The sequence below is a fragment of the Canis aureus genome, chromosome 14, assembly GCF_053574225.1.
Source record: "Canis aureus isolate CA01 chromosome 14, VMU_Caureus_v.1.0, whole genome shotgun sequence".
Lineage (NCBI taxonomy): Eukaryota > Metazoa > Chordata > Mammalia > Carnivora > Canidae > Canis > Canis aureus.
Window position 1 is genome coordinate 12,580,441 of NC_135624.1, and position 16,415 is coordinate 12,596,855.

Consider the following 16,415-nt stretch of genomic DNA (forward strand, 5'->3'; position numbering starts at 1 on the left):
GGCATTTTGGACTTTAAACAGCATGTTGTAAATCCCACTACCCTTATCATGGCCAACAGCCAAAATCAGATACCTAGATATCTTCAGAAAGAATCATAGAGCAATCTCAGTTCTCTCCATATAGGGTCTCAGCAAATGCTTGTTTGGGTTAAGGAGTTTATTTACTGAATAAAGTGATTCATTCACATTTCCAATCCATTTGTACCTATATAAAGCTATGAAAGATGCTTTCTTAGACTCTTTGTAAACCTTTAAAACAATTACCTACAATATAAGATGATTGATTCTGCACCCCAAATCTTGATTTCTCTGTTGGCTCTTCTTAGAAGAGAGGGAAATTTTAATCCTGTTACATACATTCATAAGACATGATTGCCTTTGTGTCTATGAATGCTTCATTTTTATTTAGTAAGTTCTTTCTAAAGTCTTAGATTAGTAAAGACATAATATGTGAATGGCCAATGTGCCAACAGCAAAGTGCCTTCACTTAGAAACATGAACTTAATTTAAATTGCCTTTTGCCTAAAGATGTGCTACTACCAGGAACAAGGCACAGAGTACATATTTAATAATGACTATAAATCCAGACATTTCATTGTTATAAATATTGAAGCCTGGCAGATGCATGACCACTTAAGGTGGCCAGGCTGATCTAATATAATACATTGTTGTAAAGCAGTACTTTCTGAAACCAGGAGAGTAAGTCTAGCTACTTTGGTTTTGGAAGAGCATACCCTCGTGTTAATAAGAGTTAATAAGTTAATAAGTAAGTTAATAGACTAGAAGTGCTGTGAGGATATGAGGATAGAAACCTTGTCTATTTCATTTGTGGTTATATTTCCATGGCTTAGCATACAATGGCACATGGTAGATGTTCAGTAAATACTTATTGAATGAGTGAATGAAAGGAAAAAAAAGCATGAATAAAGCCTTACTTATAATTGTGGCCTAAATATTCATTCAAGATGAAGCCAAAGATTCTAACTTCCATTTCCTTGGAGAGACCTCAACAAGACTCAGATAGTCTTTTAAGGAGAGTCAGGACTGGCTCCAGAGTCACCCAGCCAATTCCCCTCTTAGATGGAGATGCTTAACACCATCGCTCATTCCTCACTGAGTGAAGCAAATTTTCAGCTTTACCAGACATGGTAAATGTGGGGACTGGGAAGATAATGATGTTGACAAAAAAAAGGATAAATATAATATCATTTTAAAATATAAATTGGCACTCCTTTCAACCTGTCTTCAACTCTTCCTCAATGTCTTCCTTTCACTTGTAGGAAATATTCTTTTCCCAGTCTACTGATTCAAAGACTAATCTCTTCCAGAAACATCCTCTCAGACAAACCCAGAAATAATGTTTCATCTGAGTATCAGCTATCCCTTGGTCCCTTCAAGTGGTCCACATAGGTAAAAGCCATCAGTAAACAAACCAGCACAGCTGTTGGTTTTGGATGAAGTCCAAAGTTCATACTCTGATCTACAAGGACCTACAGGATCTGGCCTCCAGCTTCCTTTTGAGCTTATCTCCCAGAGCTTTTCCCCATGCCCATGTGCTCAGCCTCATTGGCTTTCTTGCCAATTTTCAAATGCACCAAGGATATTTGTAATCCTGATGTCCTCTGTCTGTTACAATCTTCCAGGCCTCTGTGGCATTGGTGTCCTGGCTTCCTATAAATCCCTGTGCCAGGGATCCCTGGGTGGCGCAGCGGTTTAGCGCCTGCCTTTGGCCCAGGGCACGATCCTGGAGACCCGGGATCGAATCCCATGTCAGGCTCCCGGTGCATGGAGCCTGCTTCTCCCTCTGCCTGTGTCTCTGCCTCTCTCTCTCTCTCTCTCTCTCTCTCTCTCTCTCTGTGACTATCATAAATAAATAAAAATTAAAAAAAAAAATCCCTGTGCCATACCTACTTAGAGTGACCAGCTCTGGATAAGCATAGTATTTATGACTCCTGGGTATTATTAATTTATTTACTCACTTATTGTTTGAATTCCTCACCAAAATGTACATTTCTCAAAGGTAGGAACTTTGTTTGTTGGCAATGTTGTTTTTCTTTTGTTTTCTTCATGATGCTTCCTTAGAATAATGGCTAGAACACACTCAATAATTACTTGTTGAATAAATAAATGAATGATAGTACAGATGGATGAATGAATGCTGTAACCACTGGACAGGCTCTAAAACAGTCAAGGGGAAATTCCCTTGATGTCACATAAGCAATATCATGAACCATAACACCAAGCAGGAAAATGATGGAGAGAAAAAAAATTGAAATTTCCTATAATTTCCTTTTCTTCAGATACACTTGACATTCCCTGTACTTGGGTCTTGTGTCCCTGGGGGTGAATAATGATACAAAATTCTTGGTATTTCCCAAATAGTTCAGGTACATAAGTCTCCAGAAATGCACATAAACAATTAATTAACTAGAGATGAGTGAAGTAGGGCACAGGAAAGGTGATTTCCCTGTAATAAATTAAGAAACAGTGTGGGAAAAAGAGAATTTCTATGTGGTACAAAGGCAGAACAGGAAACAACACAAAAGGACCAGAATTTGATGGATACTACAGTGGTTTTCAAGCTGGTTCAGTTTGTATATATTAAATATATAAATTATATTAACATTTGTAATTATATTTATATAATAACTATGTATGAAAATGAAAAGGTATCTTTTTTGAGAACAAAGAATAAATATAAACAATGTATCACACAAATACTATCTTCAAATTAATATTAAACTATAGTATAATTCCACTTAGAATACTCAAGGGATTTTTTGTTGTTTTTATTTATGGTGTAGGTAGAATACTAGATAAAAAGATATTAAATTTTATATTGAAGAAAAATTGCCGAGAAGTCATCAAAAAAGAATGAAAAGAGCAATGGGGCTGAGGTCCTGCCTAACAGATATAAGAAAATTGTAAGGGATGCCTGAGTGGCTCAGCAGTTGAGCATCTGCCTTCAGCTCAGGGTGTGATCCTGGGGTCCGGGATCAAGTCCCATATAGGGCTCCTTGCAGGCAGCCTGCTTCTCCCTCTGCCTATGTCTCTGCCTTTCTCTCTGTGTGTGTTTCATGAGTAAATAAATAAAATCTTTAAAAAAAAAAGAAAATTATAGGAAGCCATTGTAATAGGATCAATTTTGTATTGGCACATTGATAGACATGAGATTAGTAGATCAGAAAAGGAAATCTAGAATTAGATTAGATCCCAATCTATATGATGACTAAATTGTTACATGTGACTAAGTTGGTAGTTCAATTCAGTGTGTGTGTGTGTGGGGGGGGTTATTAATAAATGATATCATCATTGTATGTGTGAAAAAAATTAAAGTATTATGAAAATGCAAAAATAAATTACTTATGAATTAAAAATCATCTAAAAAATAAAGTAACAGAAATCTTGCAGGAGAATGAAGTAGAATTCATACCCGATCAAGTGCTAATGGAGCCCTTCTTACCCAATTCTGGAAAACCAAAAGCTGGAAGATGTAAGATATAGATATTTGTCTGTGAAAAAATTTTAAAAATATATTGTGTAGCAGAATATAACATAGACATAAGATATAAATAATAGATACTGAAAAAAAATATTCCCAAAGAGGATAGGAAGAAGTAGCAGAGAAAACACCATGTGTAGAGCATCCTACTTTCTCTTCTCACATACAGTTGGGGCTACAAGACAAAATTCTGGCCAGTGGGATGTGGGCAGATACGATATAAGCCACTTGCTGGCCTTAAAAATACCCTGTTCTATCCTTGTATTAGTTATGTGTTTCTGTAAAACAAATTACCCTAAAACTAAGAGGCATAAAAAAAGAAAAAAAACAAATTTATTATCTCACAGTTATTGTGAGTCAGGAATCTGGATGAGTCTTAGGTAGGCCTTCTGGTTCAAGGTCTCTAATAGGATGCAACCAAAGTATTGGCCTGTGCTTTCATCCCTCTGAGGGCTCAACTGAGGGAGGATCCACTTCTAATCTTGTTCATGTAGTTGACAGGGTTCAGTTCCTCAAGGGCTGTTGGACTGAAGATGTCACTTCCTCAATGTCTGTTGCCTGAAGGCCTCTCTCAGTCCCCTGTCAAGTGCACAGCTGGCTTCACTCAGTGAACAAAAGGAAGGAACTGTTGAGAAGCCATGGTCTTTTTTGCAGCCTGATCTGAAACAAAATGTGACCTCCCATCATCTCTACTATACTCTGTTTGCTACACACAAGTCACTAAACCCAGCCCATGCTCAAACAGAGGATTACATACATGCATGACAACCAAGAGCCTCAAGTCTCAGTCAGTTAAGTAACCAACTCTTGATTTTGGCTCAGGTCATGATCTCAGGGTCGTGCATTGAACTGCATCGCTGAGCATGGAGCCTGCTTAGGATTCTCTCTCTCCTCCTCCCTCTATCCCTCCTCATGTTCACTGCATGCTCTCTGTCTCAAAAAACAAAACAAAACAAAACAAAAAACAAAACAAAAAACAAAACAAAAACAAACAAACCAAGAGCTGCCTGCCACAACTCTCCAGGTCTCTTCTTGCCACAGTGGTTTTGGAAGCAACATTTCCTGGATGTCATATCTATAAGATGAAGGAAGACTTCTTGACCCACAAGAAACTTTGGAAAGTTGAGAAATAAACTCATTGTGCTGAGCCCTTGAGACATGGTTACCATGATGTAACATAGCCTATCATGACCAACGGAGTGTTAATATCTACAGCACACACAGAGTATTTACAACTTGATGTGATTAGGTGGATAATCCAATCAAAAATGAACAGTGGAAATAAAATTTAATACACAGATTTGTGATTGAAACATAAGAAAAGAGGCCATAACAGGGGGGGAGGGAGGAGTGATAATAATAAGCAATATTTATTGAAAGTAATTTATTACTTTGTACCAGTTATGGCTGTGACTTACATTGTTTAACACATTTAATCTCCACAAAAATAAAAGAGATGAAATAATTGTTACTATTATCTCCTTCTGACATAGGAAGTATCTGAGGCACGGAGAGTTTAACAGAATTGTCCAAGATCGCACAGCTAATAAAGTGTTGGAACGAAAGTTGAAATCCAGGAAGTCTGACATCTGAGCAGTTTTCTATCCACTAAGTCATGCTGCTTAAACATACTAGTCAGGAAAATTACAATGAAAGAAACAGTCATCATGTATCAGTCTAGCTAAAATTTGAGTGAAAACATCCATTGAATACACCAATAGAGAACATTGTTGGCAAAAACATCAATAATACAGGCTTTGTGGGAAGCAATCCTAAAATAGTTATCATTTAATCTACATGTTTCCCTGGTTCCAGCAGTCCTATTCTGGGATCCTACTGTGTTAATTCCCACATTATTTATCACAGCAAAAAAGAACTACATACAAAGATTTGCCCATAGGATGGAAATATTTTAATAAATGTTTGCATATTCACTCTACAGTATATAACACAGATATTAAGAAGAATGAAATAGAGCTATGCCAATTGACTTAAAGGGATTTCCATGAAGTGTTGTTGCATTAAAATGGCAATATATAAAAAACTGTGAATGATATGACCCTGTTTTCTTAGAACAAAACCAAGAAATATTCCTATATATTTATACATTCTATATGACTCTATGCACTGGGAATAGAATAGTGACCAGTCAGAGGCCAAACTTTAGATATTGGAGAGCAGCCAGGAAAGGTGACTGAGAAAGAATGACCAGTAAGTGGAGTAGAAAGAGAAACAAGAGAGCAGTTTCTAGGAGGCCAGATAAAGAAATTGCTTCAAAAAGAAGAGGGGCAAAAGTTGTGCTGCTAGTGGCCCTGTTTTTTTGCAGGGGTAGTTAAAAAAAAAAAAAAGTTGCTGCTAGAAAGGACAGGATGAGGTAATTGGCTTTAGTACATGGCAGTCATTTATGCATTTATATTTTCAAGATTTGTGTGTGTGTGTGTGTGTGTGTGTGTGTATGGATGGACTGAAGAGGGTTCAAGACAGAATGGGGGAATAATAAAAATAAGGGACAACTACAGTCAAATCTCACAAGAGAGTTTTGATTTAAATGAGAAAGAGAAATATGGTAATATAGCAGTAGCTGGAAGGGGATGCTTTTTTTTGTTTTGATTTTTAAGATGATAGATATTTCAGATCAGTTGTATGTTATCAAAAGCCATCCATAGAGAAAATTCATGATAGAAGAGAGAGGAGGCAAGCACTAGAGTGACGTGTCAAGGTAACTAAGTGGAAATGGATTTTGGTACAAAAATGGAGGGAGTGGTCTGAGAAGGTGATAAAAGTTTCTGTCTTATAGACAAAAAGGAAGGCTGAGTACACAGCACAGATCCCTGGTGTTGGCAGAGGTGAGTGTGAGGAAGATGTCCTCTCATTTCTGGCATTTTCATAGTGATGTACAGAAGCAAGGTCATCAGCTGAGGGTGAAGATGGAAGGACATACTGGGAGTTCGAAGAGGAAAGGTATGGGAAATCATCAAGATGAGTGGCAGGGGGAAGGACCTTACAGATGCAATGGGATTTTTCTGTCACCACCAATGTTCTTCTCAAGGTGATACATTTAATGAACACAGTCAGCCAAGGATGTTCAGCCTCACTCAGCTGCCTGGGTGCACATCTGAAGGAGGCAGAGAGCTGAACATAAACAGGGTAGGGTGACACAGAGATTGGCCCTATAGGAAGGGGACTGTGACATAAAGGGGGTAAAGGGCAATGAATGGTGACAGGATTAGGATATTATAGTTCCACATAGATCAGAGCTTTTCTGGAGTTGAGGTATTAGGGGGATTATCTGAAAAGATAGGAGGGGGCGCCTGGGTGGATCAGTCAGTTAAGTGTCTGATCTCGGCTCAAGTCATGATCTCAGGGACCTGGGATTGAGCCCCACATGGGGTCCCTGCTCAGCCATGAGTTTGCTTTTCCCTCTCCCTCTGCTCCGGCTCTCTCTCTCTAAAATAAATAAATAAAATCTTTTAAGAAAAAAGATAGGAGATAATGGTCAGAGTAAAGTGCTTAAAAATTGAGATTGTGGATTGTGTCTTTCTTCCAATGGATAGTCTTTCCTCCTTTATCGAATATTAGTTGACCATGAAGTTCAGGGTCCACTTCCGGGTTCTCTATTCTGTTCCATTGATCTATGTGTCTGTTTTTGTGCCAGTACCACACTGTCTTGATGACCACAGCTTTGTAGTACAACCTGAAATCTGGCATTGTGATGCCCCCAGATATGGTTTTCTTTTTTAAAATTCCCCTGGCTATTCGGGGTCTTTTCTGATTCCACACAAATCTTAAAATAATTTGTTCTAACTCTCTGAAGAAAGTCCATGGTATTTTGATAGGGATTGCATTAAACATGTAAATTGCCCTGGGTAACATTGACATTTTCACAATATTAATTCTGCCAATCCATGAGCATGGAATATTTTTCCATCTCTTTGTGTCTTGCTCAATTTCTTTCAGAAGTGTTCTATAGTTTTTAGGGTATAGATCCTTTACCTCTTTGGTTAGGTTTATTCCTAGGAATAAAATCACTTTCAATAAGGAGAAATATGGATCTCTCAAGTAAAGTTAGAAAAAAAATGAAGAAAAAAAGACAAATACATACTTAAATTGTGTACTATCATTAATGTTCCTATCATTAGAATGACAGGAAAACACATACATCTTTACACATATTTTCCAGCGACTTATTGAGGCAGCAGAACTTCCATCTAAATGGCCAAGGACATACTTTCCTTGCTTATTTGCTCATCCGATAGCTTGGCAACAGAAAAATTGGCTTTCAACTTCATATTGCCCAAGGACAATTTTCTCATTCTGAAAGGAGTTTTTAGTTCCAATTCATAATAAATACCTCTACTTGTATTTATAGTTTTATTTTAGAGAACACCAGTGTTTCTTGGCAGGTAGCGGGCTGCTAATGAGGCATGTTGGCTCACAATCTTATCAGTCTTTTAAATTAGCAGCCAAATAAATTTGTCAAAGAACATGGCATGTCTTACACAGAGATATATCATATATTCATGGATTATTCTGTTTCTGGGTTCTTCTAATATTAAGTAGAATCTGATCTTTTATATGGACTTCTAAAAGGAACTTTTTAGCTGTACTTCTGTTCTTCTGAAACAGCTCTTTGAAAGAGCTGATTGAGTTGCCTTAGGCAGGGTCTTTTAGAAGTTCGTTTGTGTGTGTGTATGTATGTGTGTATTGGGGGAGGGCGAGGGGGAGTTGATGGCCTCTTGAAAGAGAAGTGCCAAAATAGAGTAACCAAAATTGTCATTATATTAAGAGTTGATATTTGTTTAATTAACACTTGCAACAAAAAATATAATTATGCTAGTTCCAACACAATTATAGGATTTTTTTTTTTAAAAAGATATACTGATTAGCACTTCAGGGTGTTATGGAAATGTAATGGAGCAAAAGGGAAACTTTCATAACAAAGATCTTCATCTTCCAAAACCGCATTTCCTATTCAGTAGCTTTGTCCTATCCTCTGGCACCCTCTCCGTGTGTGTAACTTACTCCTTTGGCAAGCATTGAATACTCATCTACATTCTTTCTGGTGCTAAGAGTAGGGACCTTGTAGGGTATGGGTGGCTGTTATCCTGGAGATGGCTGGATTGGTAGCTTCAGAAAGCAGTTTCTTCTCAGAAGGAAGTGGTAGAGATGATGCAGGCAGTCTGAGTCCAAGAACCCAAGGGAAGGTCCCACAGGACCTTGGCTTCATGCAAGATAGAAATCAAATATAACCCAGAGAAGTGGAAACAGAGTTTGTTGAAGAGTGTGACAGGTAGAGAATAACAGATGGAGTATCTGGGAGACTCAGAAAGGAAAGGAGAGTGAGTCTTGTCATTGCTTGGGGCTAGAAGTTTATATTAGAAAAGAGATGTGTTCCTTCAGGAATCCAGGGTAGGGTTTAATCAAAGGGAAGTGTCAGGTGAACAATAGGTATTATTCCACAAATACCAAAGGCAGGAGTATTGATGCCAGTGTCAGCCAACGTGTGTTTGAAGCTAATGTCCTGGAATATGTTTGAGATCTGGTTCTTCCTAGGTGTTATCAGGTACTTGGGGCCTAGGACACAAAACTCAGAATGATTGACTTCCTGGCTTCCCCCTTGAAATGGGAACATAGCTTCTTTGGCTTATTCAGGGACAAAATATAGATCATGAGTAATGGAGCCTAGCAGAAAAACAGCAGAGATGGAGCTATTCTAAAATGGTGTCCCTTTTGCTTCCCTATGTCAGAGACAGCAGCAAGAAAAATAAAGACCCAGAGTTATGGGTTATATTGTGTACCCCCCAAAAATTTACATATCAAAGCCCCAATCCCCAGTACCTCAAAATGTGGCTGTATTTGGAGATAGGGCCTTTGAAGTGGTAAGTAAGTTAAAATAAAACCATCCTAATCCAATCTGACTGGTATCCTTATAAGAAGAGGAAATTTAGACATGCAGGAATGCTTGCGCATAGAAGAAAGACCATTGAAAACATGGGGAGGAGGTGATGATCATCTGCAAGTCTAGAAGGGAGGCCTTGGGAGGCACCAACCTGCTGACACCTTGATCTTGGATTGCTAGCCTCCTGTATTGGGAAAGTTTGTTATTTTTTATGGTATGGTGTTATGGTAGCTCCAGCAAACTAATGTACCTACTTTGTTAAATGATGCAAGATCCTCACCACCATTTTTTTGCATTAGATCCTTTCAGATTAAAATTGCACTGGACACAGTTAAATAGGCAGTAAAGGCTTTATTCAAGACTATTGAAATAAAGGAAGAGACTGAACTTAAATCCATTAAAGCAAACAGTAGAGAATTTTTTAAGTCATAGGGTGAGCAAGTAGAGGAAATTAGGAGAAAGGTTCATCTGTGTACTCTGTCCGGCATGATGGGTTATTCTGAGTTTGCAAATGTTTTTCTCTGTAAGTAAGCCATCTGTGTTTACTAACTGGTCTCCACTATAGCTGAGCTCCTACCTTATCACAGGGACTGGAAAAGAGGGGTGTTGTCTCTTTCAGTGTTTATATTTCAAAGAGATGGTTCCCAGGTCCTCAAGAAAGATTCCTGGATTATCAGTCTGGCAAAAGGCTGGAAGAAGATTTACATATATTTCAAAGGGGCAGAGAACGAATTTATAATTTTAAGTCTTCTAAAGTAAATGCTCTAAGAAAAGGGAGGCCAGGAGGCTATAGTTGGGAGAAACCTAGTTTAGCCAAGCTGAGGGGAACATCACAGGCATCTTCGTTGACCTCTTTGTTATGGAACAGGCTGACCTCTAGACCTGGAGGACATTAGTTCCCTGGCACTGGTTTGCCTGTGTGCTCTTGTAGACTGATGTCCCTCAAAGCTACTATTATGGGATAGGATGCATCCCATAGTACTAGACTAAGAAATTCTGGTCATTTCGCAGAGGCCAAGCAAACACAATCAGAAGGGAGGAAAATAACCCTCTACTATTGCCATTCTGGGCCTCCGCAAATGGTGCCTTAAGCTGGATCTCATTAAATCTGCGTCCCATTTCCCACCTCAAGTCACTCAGAGCCCAGCAATTACCCAGTAAGTGCTTTCCAAAGAGCAAATATAGGATTCATTTCCTTTTAACTTCTCCGTCTGTTTCTTTGTTTTAAAATAGCACAGCTTTAAAATTGGTGTCACCGTAGAAAACAGGTAATATTCTGTTTTCATTCTGTTTCCTCTCCCAGGAGGTACTTCAGTATTGAGAGAAAATCCCCGTCTGCCTGAAGCCCCAGGAAAGTGAGTGCTGGTGTGAAAGCATCCATGGGGACATAGGAAATTACCATGTAGCTGCCCTGTTCAAAACACCAGTAGGGTGCACCCACCGGAGATGCACAATATCATGGTCAGAGTCTCAGACTTGAGTAATAGCCTGTGCTAGATTGTAGACGAGCTGACTGGTTGTGCCTAGCAATTTTCCAGCCCTCTCCTAAACAAAGAAAAATCTCAGGTTGTAAGTAAAATCTCAATGTTTCTTGCTAAATCTGAGGGGAACATCAATTGTTTTCAATTCAGAATAGCTATACAGACAATTTCTCCTTTTCTTGGATTAAGAAAATAAATGAATTAGATAGAATGACTTATCTTTCCTGAGAGGATCATTTATGGGATTATAAAGGTAAAGGGTTTAAGGCTTTGATTCTGGCCTCTTTGATTATAGGGAAGAAGGATATGGAGTAACAGGTACACTCATTAGACTTCCAGACATTTGGAGATTCCTTTCTATCTTACAAATATCTTCATTATAATTGCTGGCTTTCTGTGAGGATAATGCATTCAAAATTTGCTTTGAATAGCACAAACTGGCTTTCTACCTTTTAGTTGACACACTTTTGCTATTTCCAAGTCTGCTGTAAACAGAAGAGAAAGAAAAGAATGAAAGACATTAGGGTCTTGGTAACAGCTCCCTCCCAAGTGTTGTGTGCAGACTGAAAACCTCAGTACCATTGGGGCATATACTCCCTCCATAGCCTCCAAATCCTCCAAATCCTCCAAGTGACTTATATATTTTTTCCCTTTTCCTACCCAAGTCAACTTCCACCTCCAAATGACCCTTAATCCTCTTCTACCTTTTCACATGGTTTTCATGTTAAATGATTTTGAAGATACAGAACTGAATGATTTAAAGCATGTGTAGCCCTTCATTAATACAACTGAATCAGAGCATTTTCTTTCTTTTTTTTTTTTAAGTTTTATTTATCTATTTATTCATGAGAGACAGAGAGAGAGGCAGAGACACAGGCAGAGGGAGAAACAGGCTCCATGCAGGGAGCCCGACATGGGACTCGATCCAGGGTCTCCAAGATCACACCCTGGGCCGAAGGCGGCACTAAACCGCTGAGCCACACTGGCTGCCCTGAATCAGAGCATTTTCTAATCATGACTAGCTACATTGCCTCAAATCCAGATGGCAGTTTTATTCCTACACAGGCTTATAGATCTAAAGGTATAGGTACAACCTGAATGAAAATAGTCACTCAACAAAAATTCATTGTTAATCTCTGATACGCTAGGTGTTACGGACACAGCCATGAGAAGAGAGACTGGGCCCCTTCCTCACAGAGCTTCCGGTCTTTCTAGGATAACAAGTAGTTAAAAGTAATAAGGCTTTAATATCTGATGGTAGCACCTAACCCAGTATTGGTTAAGCAGAGTTAATAACAGATGAAGGATATGGACAATTTATCAGAGTAATATTTAATCTGAAGACTAAACAGGAGTTAGCCAGATGATGTACTGTGGGAAAGGGGTCCCACTAAAGGGAATTAGGGTATAAACATCTAGACTCCAGAGGTAAGAGAAAGCCTGGCTTCTGGAGGAGATGAAAGTAGTTCACAATGGCAAGAGAAGAGAAGGAGAGGGTGCCAGAAACAGAGACAGGAAAGAAGAGGTAAATAAGGTAAGAGTATATGCAGGGTAATTTATAAATAATCATGTAAATCTCTTAAAAGAGTTTGGGAAATATTCTAAGGCAATAGGCCAAAAAAAGTGATGTGCACTAAGGCTGCTCACCAGGGTACACAGGATCACCAAAGAAAACAGCCCTTTCTCAGAATTGATGGACTCTGACCCACACATGATCCTCATCATGTTTTCTCTCACTACTGTACTGCCAAGAATCCATTCCAAAGGGAAAAGTTAATTAGAATGTTACATAATATCCTAAATCAGAAACTGGAGACAGAAACTAGCTGGAGAAAGCATGAATGGCGTTTGAAGGCTATGTTCTTCGGTAGAGCGTTGGACTCTGTAGAGCTTCTGCTTTGCCAAAAAAGTAGCTTACCTACACCACACACGGGGCCACTGCTAGACCTTGCCACACTTTTTTATAAACTAGCAAAGGGTGTCTCCCTCTCATCTGAAGCCACTCAACATCTAGGAATAAAGCTTGGCCAGGAAAATAAAGACAGATTTCACCCCCAACACAGACCTGCTATGATCTCCCCAACCTTGAACCTGAATGACCTTAGGCAGAAGCCCTGCATAAGATGACACACAGTTTCTTTTGTTTTGACTTCATTATATTTCCTGAAGTATATGTATTTTAATATATAGTATCTATCTCCTAATTATATGTTAATTTAGAAAAATAATTTTCCTCTAAAGAAGTAAAGAACTGTTAGCCAATGAAACCATAGATAATTAACTTTACTACAAATTAAGGTAGTCTTCTTGCTTCTCCCCAGTTGGGAATTCTGACACAGAGGGAACAAGAGTTTGATTACAGATGAAGGAAAGGTGAATTGTTCTAAAGTGTGATGGCTTTAAGAGGGAGAGACAGAGAGAGGGGGGGAAACTTAGTAGAATTGTGTGAAGTGTTTTATTAAAAGGTAGTATGTGAGTCTTGGGAAAAGAAAGCTCAAATAGTCATTGAGGAGTGCTGAATGGACAATGTGAAGAGGCCAAATACAAACTTCATTCGTCTACTTTGCTTGGCTGATTCTGTTTCTAGAGACAACAGTCTTTTCTCCACAGAAGGCAGCCCTCAGACTAGTGCCATGAATCCTACAGTTCAGGGACCTTGTGCTTGTATTGATATATTTTTCCTTCCAGCTGACTGGGAAATCTAATCACTATGGCTAGTATTTTTTCTATGAGCAGATGTGCTTGGAATTCCAAATAAATTTACAAGTCTTTGTATCAACTTGGAGTTACCTTAAATAGAAATCAAGGAATATTCTTTTATTAAAAATGACTTCTGTCTTGTATGTCTTGCCATTACTTTTCAGTAGATTAAACAAAGCAAGAGTGAAAACACATGAAATGGAAAAGTTGTCTGGGGTTACAACTTGTATACGGCAGGTTTCTTGGCAACCAAATAAACTCAATTTTGTGGATTTCAGTGTGTACTGATTAATGTCAGAGGGGCCACAGACACACAGATTTGATTACTTCCTACATGATTTCATTCTAATAGTATTAATGAAAGAGTTCTTTGAAATTTACCTTTTGACCAAAAAACACCCAATAGTGCTCTGGGTTTCCAGTGAAATTTAAATTGACTCAGTTTTGTTTTTGGGGATTTTTAAAAAACTATTCATTTATTTATGCATGCATGTGTGTGTGGAAGAAGGGCAGAGTCAGGGAGAGAATCCTGAAGCAGACTCCCCACCGAATGTAGAGCCTGATGCAGAGGCCTATACAGGGGCCAGTCTCAGGACCCTGAGATCATAACCTGTGACAAAATCAAGAGTCGGCCACTTAGTTGACTGAGCCACACAGGCCTGCTTAGGTTGACTCAGCTTCAGTGGATGACATGAAGTAGACACTGTATCAGATGCTAACTGTGTAGCACCTCATTTAATCTTTACAATAACTCCTTCAAGTAAAGATTATATTTTTAATTATCCAAAAACTGGAGCACAAATCCAAGGTCACTCAGTTAGTGGATGACAGATATAAATTCTACTTTACATAGCTCTACAAGCTTTGCTTTTTCTGATATATCATTTTGCTTGCTTGCTTTCTTGATAATTCCTAAGTGCTTACATATGCCAGTTGCAGTTTGTCCCAACTTAAGTCTCACAACACAACTCTGGTGAACATATGGTTATTTACATTTTATAAATTAAGAAACTGAGATCCTAATGTTAAATATGTTTTCAAGGTCATGCATGGGTATGTGATAGATTCTATCAGAAATTTAAATATTTTAGATCCAATTTCAGTTCTTCTCCTACTCCCTCACAGCTTCCTTTCTCAAGATGTTCTGTCCTAAACTCAGCAAAATTCATGCTGCTTAAAATAAAATTGGCTCTCTGTCACTTTTAAAATTTACCTGTCTGTTGACCTCTTCCTCAAAACCATGCTCTCTCTACACTTGTTGAAAAAATAATCTTATATATTAATTCAAGCCAGGATACTAATGACAGATTAGTGAATTTATGTTTTTTTAAAGATTTTATTTATTATTTCATGAGGGACAGAGAGAGAGAGAGAGAGAAAGAGAGAGAGGCAAAGGAGACACAGGCAGAAGGAGAAGCAGGCTTCATGCAGGGAGCCTGAAGAGGGACTCGATCCTGGGTCTCCAGGATCAGGCCCTGGGCTGAAGGTGGTGCTAAACTGCTGAGCCACCTGGGGTGCCCTGAATTTATGTGTTATAGCTGATCCTTGCATGTTTCCTAGGAGACTAGAAAAGACAGAACCTACTGGAATGAGCCTCTCTTGTTGGACTATTAGATACTGAGGCACAGATGGCAAGGGAGATACACATTTGAACAAACAACCTTTACTACATGTCTAAAATCATACAATGAGTAAATAAACCTAAGACATGCATAGATGGTACTGTGAAAGATACCTGTGCTGTATGCTCATATGTTTACATTAGTAATAAATGTATAATTATGAATTAAAACAACATAACAGAGCAAGGTCTCATGAACCTCCAACATATCTGAAATATTTTTTGGCTCTAAATTCCTTCTCTTTTTCATAAACAGGTGGAGACTCTATGCTACAGTCAGTATCTCACACACAGGTGATAACCCAAGAAAGAAGATAGAAGAATGAGCAGGGTGGTAGTCCTCAATTGTGGTATTTTTCTGTTTCACATATTTTAAAACACTAAAGACTATAAAAGCTGTAATGATTATTAAATTAAAATGACTATAGGCAATCAACATTAAAAATTAAAAGCAAAAAAAAACTATATTTTTTGGCAGAGTGATACCCATTCAATTTCTTAGTTTGCCTTTCTAATAACATTAATGATATTCTCTTCCTGATAGCTTAATAAAATATTGACTTACAAAACTGGAGATAGGGGAGTGATATTACTTCAAGCATAGCTGAAATGTCAACTCAAATTATTTCCTTAAGTTTCTACTCCCTCTGGGTCTTCCCTCTCTGCTCCTCTGTGTGTGAGCCTAATTCATAGGTTTACCACATGGCATGGCTAAGATAATGACCAGAAGGCTCTAAGCTACTAGTTTACAAATACCAATTGGAAAAGAGTGCTGCTTTCCCTAGAAACTCTGGCCAAATCTCCCAGATTTACCATGATTTGCTTGGCTTTTGTCACTTGCCGATCCCTGAATCAATTATTGTGGCTAACAGAAATCTGATGCCCTGATGGCCACACCTGGGTCAAAACTGCTGAGGGTGGTGTCAACCTAAGCAGAAACCAAAGGGAATGAAAATGGGAGGAAGTGGACAGATGAAAAGAAAAATTAAGCTACCACTAGGGCTCTTTCAAAATAGTGGACAAATTGAGTCTCTGGAGGATCCTTTTAATGCAAAGGAAAAAGACATGAAGTGGATTAGAAAACATTAAAAAAACACGTTGTATATCAAAAACAGCTGTTTGTCTTTCTCTGACTGACTTTTGCACTCAGCATAATACCCTCTAGATGCATCCATGTTGTCACAAATGGCAAGGTCTTGTATTTTTTATGCC

At 38.5% G+C, this 16,415-nt stretch overlaps 1 protein-coding gene across 6 annotated transcripts in view; it reads left to right on the plus strand.

Moving 5' to 3' along the window:
* The window catches only part of LOC144283179 (uncharacterized), a 97,309-nt gene extending 81,641 nt beyond the window's left edge, over positions 1-15,668 (plus strand). For 2 of the 6 annotated variants that reach the window (XR_013351602.1, XM_077846982.1), the window contains 2 exons: positions 6,300-6,348; positions 15,460-15,668. Coding sequence is in view for 3 of the 6 variants with exons in the window: in XM_077846982.1 (XP_077703108.1) it covers positions 6,300-6,348; positions 15,460-15,521 (111 nt within the window). In the remaining 3 variants the exon portion in view is untranslated. Of the gene's footprint in view, positions 1-6,299; positions 6,349-10,704; positions 10,757-15,459 lie in introns of all 6 variants that reach the window. The other 4 variants (XR_013351601.1, XM_077846984.1, XR_013351599.1 and 1 more) reach the window with 2 other exon arrangements.
* The last annotated feature ends 747 nt before the right edge of the window (positions 15,669-16,415 follow it).